The 20,875-nt window shown below is 43.8% G+C and overlaps 1 protein-coding gene across 1 annotated transcript in view; it reads left to right on the top strand.

Annotated features, from left to right (window-relative positions):
- The window catches only part of LOC115093237, a 96,256-nt gene that overhangs the window by 56,100 nt on the left and 19,281 nt on the right, over positions 1 to 20,875 (top strand). The window contains exons 9-10 of the mRNA XM_029604913.1: positions 6,940 to 6,967; positions 19,720 to 19,773. Of these exons, the coding sequence (XP_029460773.1) occupies positions 6,940 to 6,967; positions 19,720 to 19,773 (82 nt within the window). The remainder of the gene's footprint in view (positions 1 to 6,939; positions 6,968 to 19,719; positions 19,774 to 20,875) is intronic.

Genomic DNA, 20,875 nt, shown 5'->3' with positions numbered 1-20,875 from the left:
GAGCTTCACTTGTACAGTATCCAACCATTCTGTTGCACTTCACTGTGTGCTTGGTGACGCTTGCAACACAGTGTCAGCTGCTGTGTGACAAGTAGGTAGGAGGAATGAGTGGGTACCTTGTGGTACACAATCTGCACAGGTGCAGAGCAGAGGACGAAGAGATGTGCTGCTGGTGCTGTGTACCTGGCAGACCTGGCAGACCTCTGCAGACCTCTGCAGACTGGCTGCCATGCCTGTACTGGCCTGCCTTTGGGATCTGGATGCAACACCCTTCTAGGACCTCTGGTGGTTGGCCATGGACATTGTACAGCAGAAGGTATTCCCTCATTCATCATCTCTACTTGTGAGGCAGCAGCTGAGAGTGTGTAGCAAGACTAAGTAAATACACAACATATTTGCTTTACAGTGTAAGATGCAAATGTATGTGGTCTCATACCCTTGCACTCCTGACAGAAGTAAGGGGACAGAAAATAAACATTTGGGTCATGAACACTCCAAGTTCCCACTTTACACCACCCAAGCTGTACATGCACACTACATAATGTATTGTCCATGAAGGTACAGAGCAGGTCACATACAGGCGCATGTAAGCAGGAGTTAGCAAACGGTATGGTATGTGAAGAAGGCAACTAGAGGCAATAGTGAAGGTCCACAGTAAGGAGCTTCTTCTTTACCTCTGGATGTCTTGTTTACCAGCATACACTGAGCTTTCATTGTAATGGCATAGCTCATATTGTCTTGCATGCTCCGGAAGTAGACAATTGGAATGTGGCAGGGCATTGGAGAATGCAAGGTCATGTGGAGAACAAATCTTTAACCTTCGGTAACATTTACACAAAAAACACACAATGAAAGTACACCACCAGAAAGCTGATATTTCCAAACAGTGAGCACTTTATTAGCAAACACATGCAGTACACTTTTTGAAATAAAGGCAATGTCTTAAGTAATCACATTCTGCAAGGTCAAGATAGCAAATAGCAAAAAACATTGTACATTTCATGAACAGCACATTCAATGTACGTAAATAGATTCAAATGGCATCATTACATATACAGGCATTGCATCTTATCCTTTAGGCACAATCATGATTACCACTAAGAATATAGAAAGAGGAAGTGGCACCCCAAAAGGTACAGTAGTGCTGTAAAGTAACAGTTATACAAAGCACTATTATGTGTGTAAACACAAAGGCTCCAGACAGTCCACGTTGCAAGAGTGCACTGAAAGAGGACAGCCTAAGGGCCACAGCAGCACAATTCAGCATGTAGGCAGCAGGAGAACAAGCAGACTGTTCAGCATGTAGGCAGCAGAAGTAGGACCGCAGATTGCTGCATCACCACAGCAGGAACAGCACAAGACCCAGCAGCATGGAGGCAGGAGGCCCAAACGGAGATCCAGGGGCATGGAGGCAGAAGGCCCAGGAGGAGACACAGCAGCATGGAGGCAGGAGGCCCAGGAGGAGACACAGCACCTTGGGACTAGCACTTGCAGGAGATGAGAAGAGACGACACCCCACAGCTTGGAGCAGGAGATGGGGTAACCTAACAAGAGACAGGAGCTGCAAAGTGAATATAGGCTACTTAAAGTAGGCTGTAATAGGCCCAGAAGCTCAAGAACAGCTTCTTAGTAAATGTGCTGCTTAAAAATGCTTCACAAAACACCATCCATTGTGTGTGGTGGCACAGCAACTTTGTACTGAAGACACGCTGAGCTGGTTTCTTCCATCTAGACAGCACAGCAACTCTATAGTGAGGACACGCTGAACAGTTTTTTTCCATCTAGGTGGCACAGCAACTCTGTGAAGAGCTTGTCCCAGTCTTTGAAAAATTCTCTTCTTGGCCCTTAGTGGCCATTTTGTTCATTATTTCAAGGCCCCATTGCCATGCCGCGGCTTCCTATTTGGGGAAGGGCATATGTTTTGGGGGCCTACTCCACCGCGTCTTCCATCTCCAGGACTGCTGCGGGGTATGGATGCGAGGGATGCACCTGACGACTGTCAGCTGTTCCAGCATGCGCTGAAGGATTTGGGTTAGCACATTGGTGAGGTTCCTGATACCTGCAACAATAGTCTTGGCATTTTGCGTGTTGGCTGCCATGGTTTGCTGCAGGATCCTGTTTTGGCGGTCTACGGATCGTCTCAGGACCTGTATATCTCCCCGCAAGAGCCTGACTTCACCTGCAGACATGCCGGCTGCAGGTGGTGGTGCTGGTTCCGGTCCTGGTGACGGTATGGGTGCTGCTGGTGGTGGCCCCAATGTTGGCAGTGGCCCCTATGGTGGGGATGTAGATGCTGCTGGCAGTGGCCCCGATGGTGGTGTCACTGCCGGTGCTGAAGATGCAGGTGGTTTCTGAGAGTGCAAACTGGGCATAGGTGGGCTTGAGCCCACCATGTGGTCTGGTAATGTTGAGTTTGCAGACTGGGTGGGGTGCAGGTTCCTGCTAACTGCTTGTCTGAAGGTTGCCAGTCTAGATTCCCTGGCTCCATTAATGTCTCCAGATCAAGGTCAACATGAATTGGGGTTCTTGAGCCTAGGGGCTGCATCAAAAACATGGCCTGTGATTGCTCTACCTCCTGGTGCTGCTGCTGCTCCTCCTCCTCCTCCCACTGTGTCTCAATGTCCATCTGTAAAGGCCTTTAGAGCATAGGAATTGGGTGGCTAGTCCCAGGAGCATCCCAGCTAGTCCCTGGGGCTTCCCAGCTGGGTCCTGGGTGTTCCTGGCTGGGACCGGCAGCTTCCTGCTTGAGAGCTGTGTAAACAGAGAAGAAACAAAAAGAGGACATAAGAACATATGCCAGCAAGTATGGTTTATTTCTTTGGCATCAGAGGTGCACTTTGGTTCTTTGAAAGTGATAATCTTATGCAAAATTATGGCGCCTGTTTACTAAAGGATTTTTCCAATTCTGTGTCTATGGGAAAAACGCCTAGTAAATGACCCCCTATGTCTACACCCGGTGCTGTCTGCCCATTTATGGGTGAGGTGAACTTACCACCAGCAGCTCGAGTAGTGTAGCTGCTCATCCATGCCCTCGAGCATGTCCGGTCCCAGCCTTTCTATCAGTTGCTGCTCCATCTCCATCACTGCTGTGGGACAGGGGGCCCCTCCTCCAGTTTGCCGTTGATACTTTGATCTCGCTGCAATCTTGGCCTTGCTCTGGGCTTTCATGTCCTGGTACCGATGGACAACATGCTCCCCTCTTCTTTGCCCTCCACCTTGGCAGCTCATGGCCTGGGCAATATTTTATAAGTCAAAAAAAGGGAACCTCATGTAAACTGTTTATAAATTTCACAGGGCAATTCCTTCTTAAAAATTATGTAAAGTGGAAAGTGGAGGTTTCATATATTTTTTTGGCAGGAACCATCCAGGTTGTCCCTTCCTTTTGTTTTAATCATCAACCAACCCTCCTTCCACCGCTTTTTTTTAGTAAATTGCGTGAAACACTGTGAAATTTATACGTTGTTAAAGTGCACTTATAACGTGACAAAAATCTATTATTTTTTTCAATATTAAAAAACTGCCCAAATGGCTTTTCAATTTCTGTATACAGACCACCAGAACAGAAACTTAGCTCGATTAAGATGTAATATTAATGCCGCTGCTTCATCAAACCCGACTTGCGCAAGTTTCAAAATCAATCCTTCTTCAGGAGTCAATATTCTTATAACTAAAGTCGTTCCCATTTGAATCATCAAACTTCTTCCACTTCATCGCTCCCTCAATTCCAATTCGGACAGAAAAGCCTCCTCACCAAACATATTCAGTGAACCTTCGTTGATGATCTGTTAATTGATCTGGGCAATATTTGGCCATATTTGGCCCTTGGCTGCTTTAGAGGGCTTTGCTGTGCGGTTTCCTAATAACATGACATAATGCTGCAGGACATCAGCGATGAGGAGCTCGTTCTCTGTCACACTGAACTTTATGGTCCTCTGTCTCTGCCATGGTGCCAACTGGCTGTCCGAAGGGGGTGCCACCTCTTCTCCTGGAGGAGTGTCCTCCCTGCCCTCACTCTCTGTTCTGCTGCCCTATCCCCTCCCTTCCTTCCCCCTCCATCTCACCCTGGCCTACCAACTCCATTCCCCTCTACCCTCTCTCTCTATCCCTATGCTGCCCTACTCCTCCCACCACTCTTTCTTGCCTAACCCCTTTCCCCACCCCCACCCCCACCCTTTTATCCCTTCCCTGCCTCTCTCTACTTCTCCCCCTGTCCTTACGCCTACTCATACTCCTCCTTCCCCTGGCACTCCAGCCCTCCTCCTCCCACTCCCATTGCCTCCTCCTCACACTCCTATTCTCACGCCTCTGTTATCCTCGCTTCCCAGACCTATTACACTCCATGCACTCAACACACACACACACACACACATCAGCATTAGCACACTTCTCACCACTCACTCACACACACACACACACACACACACACACACACACACACACACATCTCCTCTGCTCCTCCTTACACTCCTCTACTCCTCCTCCACTCCTCCTCACCAACTCCACACAAAAAGACAAACAGGACTAACAAGCTTTCACTCCAACAAATATCATACAAAAAAAAGTTTTAGGGAAACAGACGACTACAGAAAACATAACAACTCAATCAGCAATCGCAAAGAACTCCTCCAAAACTCCTCTACCAACACTAACCTCCTTTCCTCTTACTCCAACACCCGATTCATCCTCAAAGAAGGAGGTGCAGCAAGTCAGCCTTTTTAGAGGGGGAAAAAATAACATGCTGTGTGATGACGCACCACGCACCACGATGACGCACCACTGCATGCGATAATGCACCGCCATGGGCGGTATTTACCTGTGCAATGTGGCAGGCCGCCAATTTGAATACACACCCCCTTTTGTTTATCACGCATATTATTCGTGCGATAATCAAAGCATTTTGATGAATCTAGGGGTTAGCCAGTTATAGTTAAAAATTGTCTAAGTTAGCCAGATAAATTTACCCCACCTCGGAATGACTGTTGTGAACACCCTCACATGTCTTCACTAGGACTCCTTTTTATCCGGCTAAATTTTAACTACATAATGACTTATACAGCTAAAGTTTAGCTGGATAAGTGACCAATATTCAAAAAATTGATCTTTAGCTGGATAACTTGTGAGTTATCTTGCTAAATGGCCCATCTGATTACCTCGAACAACACAACATTCTTCCCTCCACACAATATGGTTTCCAAAAAAATCTGAGCACCGAAAAATTGCTACTATCCCTTACTGACACCATTATCAAAGGACTGGACACAGGAAACTCATTTCTTCTTGCCATGTTAGATATCTCTGCCGCATTTGATACTGTTAATCACATCATCTTAATCAACATCCTCAGTAATATTGGAATTTCTGGCACCGCCCTCTCCTGGATTAAATCATACTTACAAGACCGTCACTACATCGTCTCCACTGACAATAATGAATCCGATCCAATTAGCCTTGACCGAGGTGTTCCCCAGGGCTCCTCTCTCTCTTCCACACTATTTAACATTTACAAGCTCCCCCTCACCACCCTCCTCACCAATCTTGGATTTAAACATTTTATCTACGCAGACGACGTCCAAATTCGTTTCCCCTTTACTGACTCTCTCCAAACCGCCCTTCAAAACTGGGGATCATGCCTGACCTCTATCAACCAACTACTTACTGACATGCACCTTGCTCTCAACCCCCAAAAAACGGAACTCCTCATCATCTCCACCAAACATTCTCCACCTTCCATTCCCCCCGCTTACGCTACCACGTCATTCCCCGTCCACAACCGCAGCCTGGGTGTCCTTATCAACAACCAGCTCTCGTTCAAACCTTTCATTAAATCCATCCTAAGCGACTGCTATTTCAAATTACAAACTATAAAAAAACTCAGACCCCCTTCTTTACTTCACCGACTTTCGCACAGTATTACAGTCTATTATTTTCTCCAAAATAGACTACTGTAATGCACTCCTCCTTGGCCTCCCCGTCACATATACCAAACCATTACAACTCTTACAGAATGCCTCAGCACGCATCCTTACTAACTCCAGAAAACGTGACCATATCACTCCAACACTTATCGAGCTCCACTGGCTACCAATACAATACCAAATCCTGTTTAAGGTTCTCTCCATCATACACAACAGCATTAACAATGAAAATACCCATTGGATCAACCCTCCTCTGCTTCCTCATACCTCTGCTAGACCAACTCGCCCTGCCCTCCAAGGAACACTCCGGACCCCCTCCATCAAATCCACTAAACTCACCTCCACAATGAACAGAGCTTTTCCCTGGCCAGTCCGACCCTATGGAACTCATGCCCCCAGACTTACACACCGAAACTTCTACACCCAAATTAAAAAAAAAACTAAAAACTTGGCTGTTCCTACAGGCATACCCTTCACTCATTAACCCCCGTCCGGATGACTCCCTGAGTTGTGTATACTACTTTTCCTTGAATCTTGTACAATCTGCTGCTACTTCCCCACCATGCAAATACTTCGATTTGCTGCTTTTTCCACCCCACTCTCCCCCCCCCATCAACACCCCATCTTGAAAACTATTTTTACCACCCTAATGTTTTTCTTCATACATCCCGTAACTTTCCATTTTCTATCCAGCTCTCTACTCAGTTTATTGATTATATGCCACTGTACCTTGGAAATTGTAAATTGCCGTTGTAAACTACCATCGAACCTGTAAATAGTTACTCCTTTTTCTGAATTAGCTGTAAGTTCTTGTATACATAGTTATTGTTCACTGTAAAGGCATTGCCAGAAAGTTTTAAGTTACTTGTACACCGATACGATGTGCAAACGGTTGTCGGTATATAAAAAATTCTAAATAAATAAATAAATAAATAAATGCCTTTGAATATTGACCTCCTTATATTATTTAATGCACAGTATAATTTCTACATTTAACTCTAAAAATACTTGCTTATTTTAACAGAAATCCAGGAGAAAGGATATTTCGACATGTAAGTTTATATCTTTTCAGGTTTAATATAATGTATTACTGTTAACAAGACAAAACGTGAGCCAGCCAAACAAGTAAACCTCCAACACTCAATGCCTGGCTGGCCCATCCACCAAATCCCAACACTTTTCGCGGTGGGCAGGAGGGATATTTTTTTCGTGTGCTGCTGCAGGGAGGAGAGGTGCCGGCAGCCTTTATTTGTGTGCTGAGGGAGGGAGGAGAGGTGCCAGCAGGCTTTATTTGCGCACCGCAGGCGGAAATCTGAAGAAGGGGACTCAAAACACTGGCTTGCTGCAGGAGGGAAAGGGGAAGCGCTTATGCAATTTCTCATAGTTTAGCGCCACCGTAGGCTGTGGAGTGAAACCACAGCTCCTTCAGGCTAGATAGCAAATGTGCTGCTGTGCTGGACTGGAGGGATAGCTTTCGGATATGCGCAAGGTCTTCTTCAATTTTGTTTGCCGGCAGGGGGTTGGAACTCCGCTGACATTTAGCTAAATGTGTATCAGGAGGCGGCCACTGAGCATGTTGGAGGGCATTTTTTACAGCTCCAAAATTTTGCCTGTTGAAGCAGCTGCCTCACTCTGCCTCATTATAGAACTGCCCCTGAACCTTCCCCTCAGGTTGAGCCTTTGGGTGCCTGGCCTGGCAAGTCTTAGGTGGGGGCCTCTGCTGACAAGGACAGAGCAGATGTGGTACAGACAAATCTGAAAACAGGTCAGGTCAGTAGTAGGTGGCATTCAAGGAGGTCCAGTAAGCAGGCTGTGGTCAGTGGCAGGCGGAGTTCAAGGATATCCAAGAAGCAAGCTGAGGTCAATACCGGATACCCATCTGAAGGGAAGGTGGGACAGAAAGGCAGGACAGGAAGGTGAGGAGCAAAACAGGTAGGCAGATGAGGAGACATGGAACACTGGAGAACTGAAGGATTGACCACAAAAACTGAAGAGGAAGATGGGAACTGGAACTGAAGATGAAGACGAGGAACTGGAATTAAAGATCACAGGAACTGGAGAACGCAGATCACAGGAATGTTGAGACAACTTACACTACTAAGGCAGTAGGAAGACCTGTTGCTGAGGTGCCAGAGGGATGTCTGCAATGGCCTTATACAGGCCAGAGGGAGTGATGACATCAGATAGTGGGATTTTCCCACCGCTAGCCCTTTAAGAATGGGGAAGTTGGCATGCACACACCCTAGGAATAGGGCATGGCGGTGGTGGTGGCATCCTGCCATGAGGATCTTTGGTGGAATCCTGCTACTCTCACCACACTTGAAGGAGAGGCAGGCTGATGGCATCCTGGAATGAGGGGGAAGGCCCAGCCCGAGGGGTAAGTGCGGCGGTTCATGGAAGGAGCCCACAGACATCCACCAAAAAGGTTCATAAACCAGAAGCTCCTGACCAATCTAACTGGCAACAACCTGTCAGTCAGTCTTCATTGAACCACCAGTATCCCCCATGATATCTAAGCTGCCCTTTTCTAGTATGACAACATCCAGTATGACATTGTCAATCAAAGCTCAGCTTCTGAATGTCAGGGCTTCCTCCATCCCCTCCACCCCCGCGCCATCCCCATGACTCAGCTGAGCTGCCTTCTATAGGAGTTACTGTACCTGATCACACTCCAAAATTCATCTCTGAGTGTCAAAATACTCTGTCCCAGCCAAGTCCCAGTTGAGCAGACCTCTTCTGATATGATTGCACCTGATTGTAGTACATTCATGTGTGACTATACAGAATCATATTCCTTCCAGGTGAAGTACATCCATTTGTATACCTAGCTCCCTATCTGAGGGAAACTAAACTTTTGGGTAAACTGCACCATAACACATCTAGGGCTCTCACGATGACTATACTGAATCAAAACCCAGGGCACCCTTTCTGAGTGCACCATGCACCATCACTACAAGGCTCCCTTTCTGGGTGTGATTGCACCTAGTTGCCCCCAGGGCTCACCTAAGAACTCCCTGTCCTCATATGATTTTGTTCAATAGCACTCTTGACTCCTTCACTAGGTAGATCTATATCCAATAACACCCACACCGTTGTGGGCTATAAATACACACTTAATATTGGCAGCTAAAAGATAAAGATCTTTATTGGAATATTCCTGGAGAGTGCAATTACCAGCAAGGCAATTCAGAAGCAGTGTCAGAAAGCATTGTTGATATAGTAGATTAATTATGTCAGTACCCTTAATTTAGACACCAATGAGTTAGTTTAAATGACAGGCAGGTGGCACATTATAGACTAACCAATTGATTCAGGCATGAGCTTTCGAGGACGGATGTTTGAAGTGTAGTGCAGGAGGTGTGTAAAATATATGGGGATGGGGGGTTGGGGGGGAGGTTACACAAAAAAAGGAAAAGCACTGAACTAGGCAGGCAGAGTGTGGAACAGGTGTTATAATAGCATTATAGTCCAGCCTTTTGACAAATGAGGTAAGTGTGGAAAGACAGAATGATCTGAGAACAGATAAGCTCATAGATAGTTTATTTATTTATTTTAAAATGTTTGTATACTGCTTTCACAAACAAAGTAGATCAAAACGGTTTAAAGAAACCATATACAAATATATATGTATAAGTCTGACACACATAGTTAAAATCACAAACAAAAGACAAAATAGTAAAATAAATGGCAAAGAAAACAACCATAAACTGAGAAAATAAAAACAAATAAAACAAAATAAACAGGGGTTGCCAGCAACGGTAATTTATATATAATAGATGGAATAGATGTTAAGATCAGGCTTGTGAACCCTTGGACCGACGGAAGGATGGTATACCTTAGGAGATGGGTTCTTAGGTTCCCCCGTTGGGCGGTGAGACGAAACAGAAGATGGGACCGGCTGACCCTCAGTACTGAAAACTGAGGCGACCGTGGAGAAGCGAAGAGTTGTGACGTCGGAGAAGCCAACTGGGTCTTCACCACTGGAAGCCCGCGGTCCCCCCAGGAGGAGCCCATAGGGACCTGAGCCGCTGGGACTTAGGTGGACCTTTGAGAGGTCGAGGAGTCATGAGGTCGGTGCAAGGGCCAACTGGAGCTTCGCCACTGGAAGCCCACGGTCCCCCCGGGAGGAGCCCATAGGGACCCAGGCCACTGGGACTTAGGTGGGCCCTTGGAGATGATGGTCCAGAGGAAGTCCAAGGTCAAGTACCAGAGGGTCGACACCTAACATTCCAAGGTCACACACCGAGGGATCTCCACTTGCAAGTCCAAAGTCATACACCAAGGAATCACTGCTTGCCAGTACGAAGTCACACACCAAAGAATCACCGCTTGCCAGTCCGAAGTCACACACCAAGGAATCACTGAGAAGAAACAGGAACCAGGAACCAAGGATCCGAAGCACCAGAAGACTCACCGAAACAAGCAGACTTGAACAATGAAGTTGCCAAGTCAAGGAGTGAGCAGAGGAAGTCTCCTTATATACTTTCCCTGGTCTGGTTCATTGGGAACAGGTGCAGGCAATTAAAGGGACGAGGTCCCTTTAAATTCTGTAAGGGGGCGCGGCCTCATACCTAAGAGGATGGCGGCCATCTTGGATTCCCGGCCGTGGAGGAAAGTGGCCCAATGCCGTGAGGGAGGAGCAGGGATGCCTCCCAAGCCAGAAGTCACCGCGGAGGTCCGTGCTGGTGTGCGGGAATGACTGGGGCCAGACTCCCGCAGCCTCTACGATGCTGCCATGGCAGCCCTTTCATCGTGGGTAAGGTAGGGGATTGCGGCCACGGACGGCCGCGGAACACAACAATAGGCATACAAGTTTTATGCAAAAGATGGAACATTAAGATGCCAGGATGTTATTAAAGGCCAATTGAAAAAGAAACATTTTAATATTCTTTTTGAATTCTTTGTGATTGGTGATCTATCTTATATCATCTGGAATCGAGTTTCATATTAAAGGGCCAGCAACCGAAAAGGCATGTCTTTGTATCATATCGAGTCTTGATACTCTTATAGTAGGGACTTGAAGTAGGTTTTTGTGCATAGTTCGAAGATTTTTGTTCGGTTGATATACGCAAAGTTGAGTGCATAACCAGGTAGAGGTATCATTGTAAAGTAAGTTAAGAATGATTGATACAATTTTGTATTGGATTCTATATTGAATAGATAACCAATGTAGTGAGTGTAAAATGGGTGATAGCGATCTTTGCAGGACACGTCGGTTAAAATACGGGTAGTAGAGTTCTGGACCATCTGTAAAGGGCAAATAGTGATATCATGTAGACCAACTAAAAGTGCATTGCAATAATCTAGGCCACTGAATATCAAGGATTGTAAGATAGTATGAAAATCGTCTGATTGAAAAAGAGAATGAACACATTTCAATATGAGTAATTTGAAAAAATAATTTTTTAGTAATGTAGAATTGTGATGGGACATGTTTAACCTGGAGTCAACTATAACTCCAAGGTTACGTGCCATAGAGACTATGGGTATGATAGTGCCATCAACATCCAAATGAGTTGGTGGACTACAGGTTGAGTATGGTATGGTGGACATGTGGAGAATTTCCATCTTTGAAGTGTTACATTTTAGGCGATTATGAGAAAGCCAACTGTTACTTGTTTTGATGTAGAGATGAACCAAAGGTTAGGTATTTGTCCAGGACTGATATATGGAACAAAAAACTGTATATCCTCTGCATACATTTTGAATTGGACACCCAGATTATTTAGAAGGTGACACAGTGGAATCATGTATATATTGAAAAGTATGGAAGAGAAGTACTCCAGAGGCTATAGTGTATCAATCTGAGGAATATGAGCCAATATTTATTTGGTAAGAGCGGTCAGTTAGGAATGATTGGAAGCAGTTTAATACAGTGTCTTTAATCCAAATGTGTTGGAGTCTTGTGAGTAAAATTGAATGATCAAGGGTATCAAAAGCTGCTGATATATCAAATAACACTAATATGTAATCTATATTGGTGTCAATACCTAGGATTAGTGTATCAAATGAAGAAAGCAAAAGGGTTTCCATACTATGTCCCTTATGGAAGTCATACTAGTTGGGGTGAAGACGTTTGTTATCATTGAGGTAATTTGAAAGTTGATGTAGTACAATGGATTCAGTAAGTTTTGCTAGGGTTGTAAGTGATGCTATTGGACGAAGGTTAGAAAGGTTGGTGATATCTTCACTTTTTTTCTTGGGAATGGGTAGAATTAAAGTTTGTTTGAAGAGATCCAGGCAAATTCCAGTAGAAAGTGATTGGTTGACTAATTTAGCGAGAAAGTCATTTATAAAGCCTGATGCAGTTAGGTATGTGCCATGACAAGGGTTAAAAGGTGAGGTGGATGTTTTGTTCTTGTTTAGTATCCTTGATATGGTATGTATGTTTATTAAGGAAAAGTTTGCCCAAGAACAGATAGAAGGTGGAGCAATGTTGCTTGGATGTGGCAAGTTAAAAAAATTATTCACAATATTGGTTATTTTGTCTGTGAAGTAGAAAGCTATCTGATTGCATAAGTTTTTGTCAATGCTTGGATTCAACATCTTGAGAGGGGATATTAGTTTTTTAATGATGTTGAAAAGGATGAAAGGATTACCATCTGCAGCGTTAATCTTAGAGGAGAAAAAAAATTTTTTTGCATCATTAATTTCATTTCTGTATCTTCTCAGGCAGCAGAAATAGGCATTTTTTTGCTGTGGTGGATTTTAATTTCCTCCAGATGTGTTCACAATACCTTAAGGTGGTTTTCAAGAGGCAAAGTAATGCAGTATACGAGGGTGAAGATTGTGTTTTTTTAGTTTTAATTTTGACAGATCTGAAGGGAGCTATGGAATCTAGAGTTTGTGTTATGGCTTGGTTCCATGAGAAGACAGTAGAATTTATGTCTGGGCTGGTAGAGGAAGGTAGATTAGGCACAAGAGCTTCTATAAATTGATCCAGAGTAATTCTTTTCCTTTTTTGACAGTAGAGAGAGTAACAGATTGTGGGCTGGATTTTAAAACCTACGCGCGCGGCGTACATTTGTGCGCGCTACCCAGTGTGCACACAAATGTATGCCCAATTTTATAACATGTACACGCAGTCACATGCATGTTATAAAATCCGGGGATGGCGCACACAATTGTGCACCTTGTGTGCGCCGAGCCACACTTTCTTCCTCCGTTCCCTCCCAGGCCGGTCCGAAATCAGAGAGGCCTCAGAGGGAACTTCCCTACCTCCCCACACCACCTTCCCTTCCCTTCCCTTCCCCTAACTCTCCAGCCCCCCCCCCCCCCCAGCCCTAAGCTAAACCCCCCTAAAAAATTAACTTACAAGTTACGCCTGCCTTGGGTAGGTGCAAGTTGCATGCACCGGCCAAGTGCCAGCGCGCGATCCCGGGCACAACAGCAAATGGCCGCTATGCCTGGAGGCTCCGGCCCCACCCCCGCCCTGCCCCAGACCACCCACTCCCTGCCCCTATTTGCAAGCCCCGGGACTTACACGCATCCCGGGGCTTTACGCGCGCCGCTGGGCCTTTTGAAAATAGGCCCGGCGCGCGTAACCTCCCTACGTGCGTAAATCCAGCTGGATGTACGCGCATAGGGCTTTAAAATCTGCCCCTGTTTGTCTAAGTTAGCTGATAGGTAGATAAGATAATGATCTGACCAGAGTATGGGACAGATTGAGGTTTTAGTGTCAGACAAATTAAGTCTGTCTGAGTTGCAGAAAATTAAGAGGTAGATTTTTAAAAAATACGTGTGTGCGTCCATGTACATGCGCTACCCGGCATGCACACATGGACATGTGATTTTATAACATGCGTGTGCTGGTACACACATGTTATAAAATCAGGGGCGGCTTGCGGGGGGGGGGGGGTCGAATTCGGCAACTTTTGCGTGGCGACGCATCGGGACCTTCCCCAGTTCCCTCCCAGTCCGCTCCAATTAAGGAGCGGACTGGGAGGGAACTTTCCTACCACCTACCCTAACCTCCATTCCCCTTCCCCTCTCCTCCCCACACTCTAAAATCCTTTTTTTTTAACCTTTTTTTTCACAAGTTACTTCAGGGCCTGACCTGAAGCAACTTGCGTGCACCGGCAGTCAGCCGGTGTGAGGCTCCGGGATAGCGAAGAATAGTGCTGTTCCGGCCAGCCCCACTCTGCCCACCGACCCACCCCTCCCCGCACCCAGGACCACCCCTTCACAGAGGTCTGGCTCTTGTGCGCCTAACAGGGTTATGTGCGCAGCCAGGTCTCTTCTAAAATGCGCGCAGCGCACACCAGGCCCAGCCGCACGCATAACGCCCGTTTGTTACACATGTGGGGGGAGGGGTTAAAATCTGGCCATAAATCTAGAGTGTGGCCAAGTTTGTGAGTGGGAGACTCACCCATTCCAAACCTTTCATGGCATCAAGGAAAGTGGATATGGAAGGATGTAGCTTGTTTGCATCAAAATGAATGTTAAAGTCATCAGCAATGATTGTTTTGGTTATATCGGTGGGCAAAATAGAAATAGTTTCAAGCAACGGGGAAGGATCATTTTTGAGAAGGCCAGGTGGACAATATACCAAAGGAATATCTATAAGGGAGGTCGTGATTAATGTTTCGAATGGATGAATAGGGGTTAAATGTATTTTCCTTGGAAGCAAAGAAGATTTGCAAAGGGTTAAAAGCCCTGCTGTGCTGGTCTGGTCTAGGTTCAGAAAAGGGCATGTAGTTTGGAAGGCAGAGAAAATTAACAGTCGCTATGTCGCTGCCGGTTAACCATGATTCAGTTATGAGAAAAAAATCTGGTTTTAAAATTGTTACAGTATTGTAAATTTATTTATTTATTTATTAAAGGCTTTTCTATACCGAATTTCTTGATACAAATCAGATCAACTTGGTTTACATCAAACAGTAAGGAACTATAACCAACCAAACAGTAAAGACAATTTGAAGGAGAGTAAAGTTACATTATAACAAGGATGTTTAACTTGGAGGAGGAAATAAGAGGGGGACAAGAGGTTAAGATATACATTGGAGTATGCGAAGGTGACAAGTAGAAGACCTCATGATAAATTTGTAAACATTCTCTTAAAATGTATATACACGGTTTAGCGTCTGTTAAAGAGCATAGTTGCTAGAACAGTTATAAGTCAGGCTGTTGGGCTGGTTTCGGAGAAGGCTCGGCAGAACAGCCATGTCTTTAATTTCTTTTTAAAAGTTAGTAGACATGATTCCTGCCTGAGGTCCAGAGGCATGGTGTTCCAGATGGAGGGACCTGTGATGGAGAATGACCGGTCTCTGATATTTGAGTGTTGTATAGCTTTGATAGAAGGTACATCAAGGATCCCTTGTAGGCGTCCCTTAAAGGTCTAGCTGTTGAGTGCAGTTTGAGGGGGTATTGCAATGATAAATGATAGCAATTTTCTTTCGGACTGATTGTGAATTACATAATAATAGCGAAATAGATGAGAGGAAAACCAAAGGTGTAGTGAGAGATAGGGTGACATTAATTAATGACTTTCTGGTAATTGATTTGGAGTTACGGTTTATATGGCACAAGTCGCCATATCTACCTTGAACAAAAATAGTTGTAATTTCCATAGTTACTTTATCAAAATGAGAGTGAGAGGACAAGATGCCGAAAACACAACCAATTAAAAGCAGGTAAAATATAAATTGAAGTGTACTGATGCGTAATCACGAAAGTCACATGAAGCCATTCAGACCTAGGGTAATGGTGTTCATTTTTTTGATGAATTCCAATTCAGCAGTTTCATGCTGGAATGTTCCTTTGAAGTTCCTTTTTAGGAGTGTTGCAACCTTAAAGTCAGATAAAGAATGTTCTGGAGAGTTGAAATGTTCTCCTATTAGTTTCTGAATGTTACCATTTCTAATGTCAGATTTATGTCTATTTGTTCTTTTCCTTAGGGATTGATCTGTTTGTCCACTGTAGATAGCAAAGGGATGTTGCTGGCTGATGATAGCATATATTACATTGGAAGAAGAGCAGGTGAATGAGTTCCGGATGTTGTAGTTGATATGGCTAGGTCCTGTAATGGTGTTGCCTGGGTTAATATGTGGACAGAGTTAGCATCTGGGTTTCTGGCAGGGTCTGGTTCTTGAGTTGGTGTCATTCTTATACAATTTGAGGTTAGGAGATTGTTGGTAGGCCAGGAAAGGCTTGCTACCCACAGCCTATGAAGGGTGGTATCATGGTCCAGGATGGTTGAAGATCCTTGATGATATGTTTCAGTGGCTTCAACTAGGAGCTATAGGTAACAACCAGAGTTGATCTGTTATTTTCTTTTTTGAGATGATCCTGTAGTTGAGGGAATTTCCTCTCCCTGAGCCCTGATGCTCAGACATCTTCTGAGCTTATAGGCAGACCCCAGGCAGGGGATGATAGTCCACTATCAGGAGAGGTTTGTGACTTTATTCCTGATCATGGGAGAATCCTGGGTCATGCTCAGATTGCACACAATGACATTAGTACTAGGGATGTGCAGCAAGGACGGATTCATCCAATTCGGTATTTGTATTTGTCGGGACCCAAATCCATTACATCCATTTTCAGGGGACCCCAATTCATCCATTAGTTACTTTTGGTATTCGTTTCCCATTAAAGTTAAAAAAAAACACATCCCAACCCTTTAAATTTAATTAACTACAACCTCCCACCCTCCTGACCCCCCCCCCCCAGACTTGCCAAAAGTCCCTGGTGGTCCAGCGGGGGTCCTGGAGCGATCTCCTGCACTCGGGCCGTCGGCTGCCAGTATTCAAAATGGTGCCGATAGCCTTTGCCCTTACTATGTCACAGGGGCTACCGGTGCCATTGGTTGGCCCCTGTCACATGGTAGGAGCACAAGATGGCACCAGCCGTCCATTGGACGACCAGGGACTTTTAGCAAGTCTTGGGGGGGGTCAGGAGGGTGGGGGTTTTATTTGTTAATAATATGTTGCATTCGTGGGGGTTCGCCATACGTTTCGGAACCCTGCGAATGCAACAAATAGGGACCTATATGTTGCGGATTGCACATACGTTCAAAACAAATGCACATCCCTAATTAGTACTATTATTAACTTGACTCCATTTAGGACTGTACAACCTGTGATTTCTGACTTTAATTTAATCAAGCCCACAGTGATCATCATGGACTCTTTATGGTATGCTATAATGGGACTAGGAAGTTCGCTTTCTGGAAAATCAATTCTATATTATCTAAATATGAAGGCTTGCAGTGACAAGTTGAATTATTTGATCAAAATGTATAGGTTCTGGATGAGAAAGATAGTTCTTTGGCTACCCAGTATAAGGAAATACAGCAATGTCATAATTCTTTGGTTAAGATTTCTTAATTTTCCCAAAATAGATTTAATATTTCCCCTTGATATGTTAAAAAATTCTTTCAGGAAATTAAAATACATGTGGAATCTTTTCCAACCATTTCAAGGGTATCTATCTTCCTAATAGAGTTAAAAAAAACAAAGGAACTAATTCTAGTAATAATTCTGTATCAGGGAATCCAGCAGACAATATGTATTTAAGTGGCCTTTTTGCAGAATTTTCAGCTAGAAATTAAGTCCCTTGCAACTTTATTGGTGGTGTTTGTTTTGGAATATGACAGAGTTGATATTAAAAACTGTATTTTCAAATTAAATCTTGTTTGTTTTTTGAAGGTATAATTACTGTTTCTATAAATGTTGCCAGAGTCATTCAACATAAACAAAAATGATCTCTTACTTTGCGACAGAGGGTTTTATCTCTCGGCTCTACTTTTGCCTTGGGTTTTCCCTATAAATGTAATGTTAAAGGGGGAGGCAACAAATTTGTGTTTTGTGAACTTTGTCAGTTAGAAGATTTCCTATCAAATAGAGAGTTGACAGCTGCTGTGAGTTAAGGTCCATGAGTATGTATTAAATAGCCAAGTGTAAGAAATGCACCTTTGGTTTATTATATTATCTGTATTAATGTTTTCCTTATTAGCCCCACATTTAGTGGTCTAATAATTCCATGTATGTCTGTTATGGGATATTTTGTGTTATTTTTCTTTTCTTTTTTGGGGGGAATTTTTTTCTGTATGTTAAGAATTGTTTGACTTGTAATATTTAAATTTGAATAAATAAAAAAGAGTTTATAAAAAAACCCTGCATTTTCAATTATGCCCTATATCTAGGACTGAGACCATGCTTCTCTGGCACAGTCTCTTCAGCTCCTTATTAGCCTGTCATTTGCTGCTGGTTTTTCTTATGTCCTGCAGCTTTTCGTTGCATGTGCTGGTTCACACATACCCACACACACACATACACACACTGTCTGCTTCCCCTGTCCCTGCTTGGATCACTGACTCAGATGTTCACTCCATGGAGCCAATACAATTTAAATAGTGGACTTAACAAAAGTGAGAGGGAGGCAGAGAGAAATGGCTTGAATGAATATGCCCAAACCACAGCTCAGGAAAGTGCCTCTGCCCACCATGATAAGTGGCCTTTGCCATCACTCCCCAGAAATGCTGCTGAGATAGATAAGCGTGTGAGGGAAAGGGTACAATAGGTCAAGCCAGAGTTGAAGAGGAAGGGCTACTTTATTTGACAGAAGAGAGAACGTCCCCCCTTGGGGGGAGGAGGATAAGATATAGTCTCTGCTCCCCTCCATTCTTGGTACGCTAAAGCCTGGTTTCCCCTTCCCTTCCCTAAAGCCACAGAACTCCAGGGACCAGGCCACCCCCTGCTGTGCTGCAGCCCATGGGAAATTATACTTGAACCAGAATCCCAAATACTTGAGGAAGGAAATGTTTGGACCTTTCTGGCAGAGAATACCCCTTTCCCGATTCAAAGAGTCAGTAAAAGCCTCTGTTTTCAGGAGATGGTCTGCTGGAGTACAAGGCTTGGCACCACTAGTGCATACCAGACTCATAAAGGTTTTGGGTTGCTGAAAGTAGAAGAGGAAGAGGTACTTTGGTGGTAGGGATAAGATTTCCTGCCTGATATCTAAGGAGAAGGGGATGATTAGGGTTATTTCTGGCAAATTTTTCATCTGTTTTGACAACAGTTTCAGATTTGTTTAGAAGAGGTCACAATGGTATTGGGAACATAGATACATGTATATAAAGAATGCCTTGTAGCAGGCCACACCATTCTGCCTAGCTCAGCAGTGCCTGTTGAGGAAGAGAGAATAGGGAATAATAAGTTAAGGGTACAGATGGATGTGAGGGGTGGTGAAGGGATTTTCTTTGGATGGCAAAAATTTGGTTGCGTAGGTCAAGCAAGCAGTCTTTTTTTGAAAATCGATGCCTAAGAGAGCAAATTTATAAGGCATTCCTATGGGTAAATCAGAGCTTTATCCATGGAATGGCATTTTAGAAAATTGCCTATCCAATATGCAGATAAGCTTACCCAGACTGGGACAGATCTGGGGAGGGAGTTGCATGTATGTGCATACTTTTTGATTTTCAAACATATATGTGGAAATGTTCCTCCAAAATGTCTACATATATTTGTGGTATGTAAGTTCACTTTGAAAACTGGTAACTTATGCACATTTTTGTTAACTTTAGCAGGCTGTTGCTAAATGAGACCAGTATATGACTTTTCAATATCCTCACCAATATTATGACTATGCACATTCATTATTGAAGTCAATGACAAAGTCTGTTGCTCTCCACAAAGACTAGACTTTGCTGTATATTCTTGGAAAGTTTAAAAGGCCCAGGGACTATATCTCTGTGTTTTAGTTCATGGAACAGAATGAACACAAATGGCTATAAAGATAAGACTTAATGGTTAGACATGGTAAATGAGCTCAGGTTGATAATCTATTTCCTCTCTTATCCTTTCAGCCCAAAATTAGATGAGATCATACCAATCGCAAAAGACAGAACACATGAGAGCAGGTAAATATTGTGCTGAGTCTAGTCCTTCTGGCCACTACACGAGGGTTACAGGATTCTTCTGGAATGAATCAGCCTCAAGAACACAGGGTTACTTCTTGTTGCTGTTTGTTGGTTGTTGTTAGAATCATAGGGGCCAATATTCAAAGGCATTTAAGTGGATAATTCACAAGTTAACCCTCTAAATGCTGACTTTTCAAATATTTTTGGAGGTATTGCCGGAAGGATTTAAGTTATCTGGCTAACTTAGCCAATTTTTAACTATAACCAACTAAGGGGTGGATTTATCAAAATGTGGTAAGTACTGCATGCGATAGCAAAAGGGACATGTTGATATAGCATTTATTGCAATTTGTGCTAATTACCTGTGTAAAGAGCTAAGTTAGTGCAAATTGTGATACCATTTTCAGATTTTGTGATAAGTGCCAGACCTGTTGTATTTCCTTCATTCAACCACCAGGGGACCATTGCTAATGGAGAGGGAGAGAGACTGGCCATAATGTCATGGCCCATAGGTAGGTATTTGTATCCTTATGGTAGGCCCACCTAGTAACTCGAGGTGGGGATTAGGTAAGAGTGTAGGGGGTTAGGGGCCACTTTGACATTCCATGTGACACCTACGAACAGAACAGTGGTCTCTTGTGAAGATTTGCTGGCCTTCGGAGTGAGGAAACTCACTCCAAGATGAGATTAGGGCAATATTCTCTCAACCTAGCTTGATGTTACCCAGGTAGAGAGTCCCTCAAGCTAGGTTGATCCAAGTCAACTTAGGGTGTATTTGGATACGCACTCATAAATATTATGTAAATTTGAAGGGGGGGAAGTGAATGAAATATGTGGATAGGCAATAAGTGATGTTTGAAATTTACCTTTTTTTTTTTTTTGGATCGCTCCAATGTCTCATTCTTAGCAGTAAATTTGATCTCTAGTTTACTTATTTTATTTCCTTGATAAACAGGATGATGTTATAAGAAAAGTGTGATGTTAAATTCTGAATGGAACAATAATTCTTGTATAACATTATCCTATGTGTCTACTTGTGTGTATAAACAATGAAATGCAATTAAAAATAAAATTAAAAAAAAAAAAACCTGGCTGTTCCTAC

The sequence above is a fragment of the Rhinatrema bivittatum genome, chromosome 6 (assembly GCF_901001135.1).
Source record: "Rhinatrema bivittatum chromosome 6, aRhiBiv1.1, whole genome shotgun sequence".
NCBI lineage: Eukaryota > Metazoa > Chordata > Amphibia > Gymnophiona > Rhinatrematidae > Rhinatrema > Rhinatrema bivittatum.
This window is presented reverse-complemented; position numbering and strand designations above follow the sequence as displayed.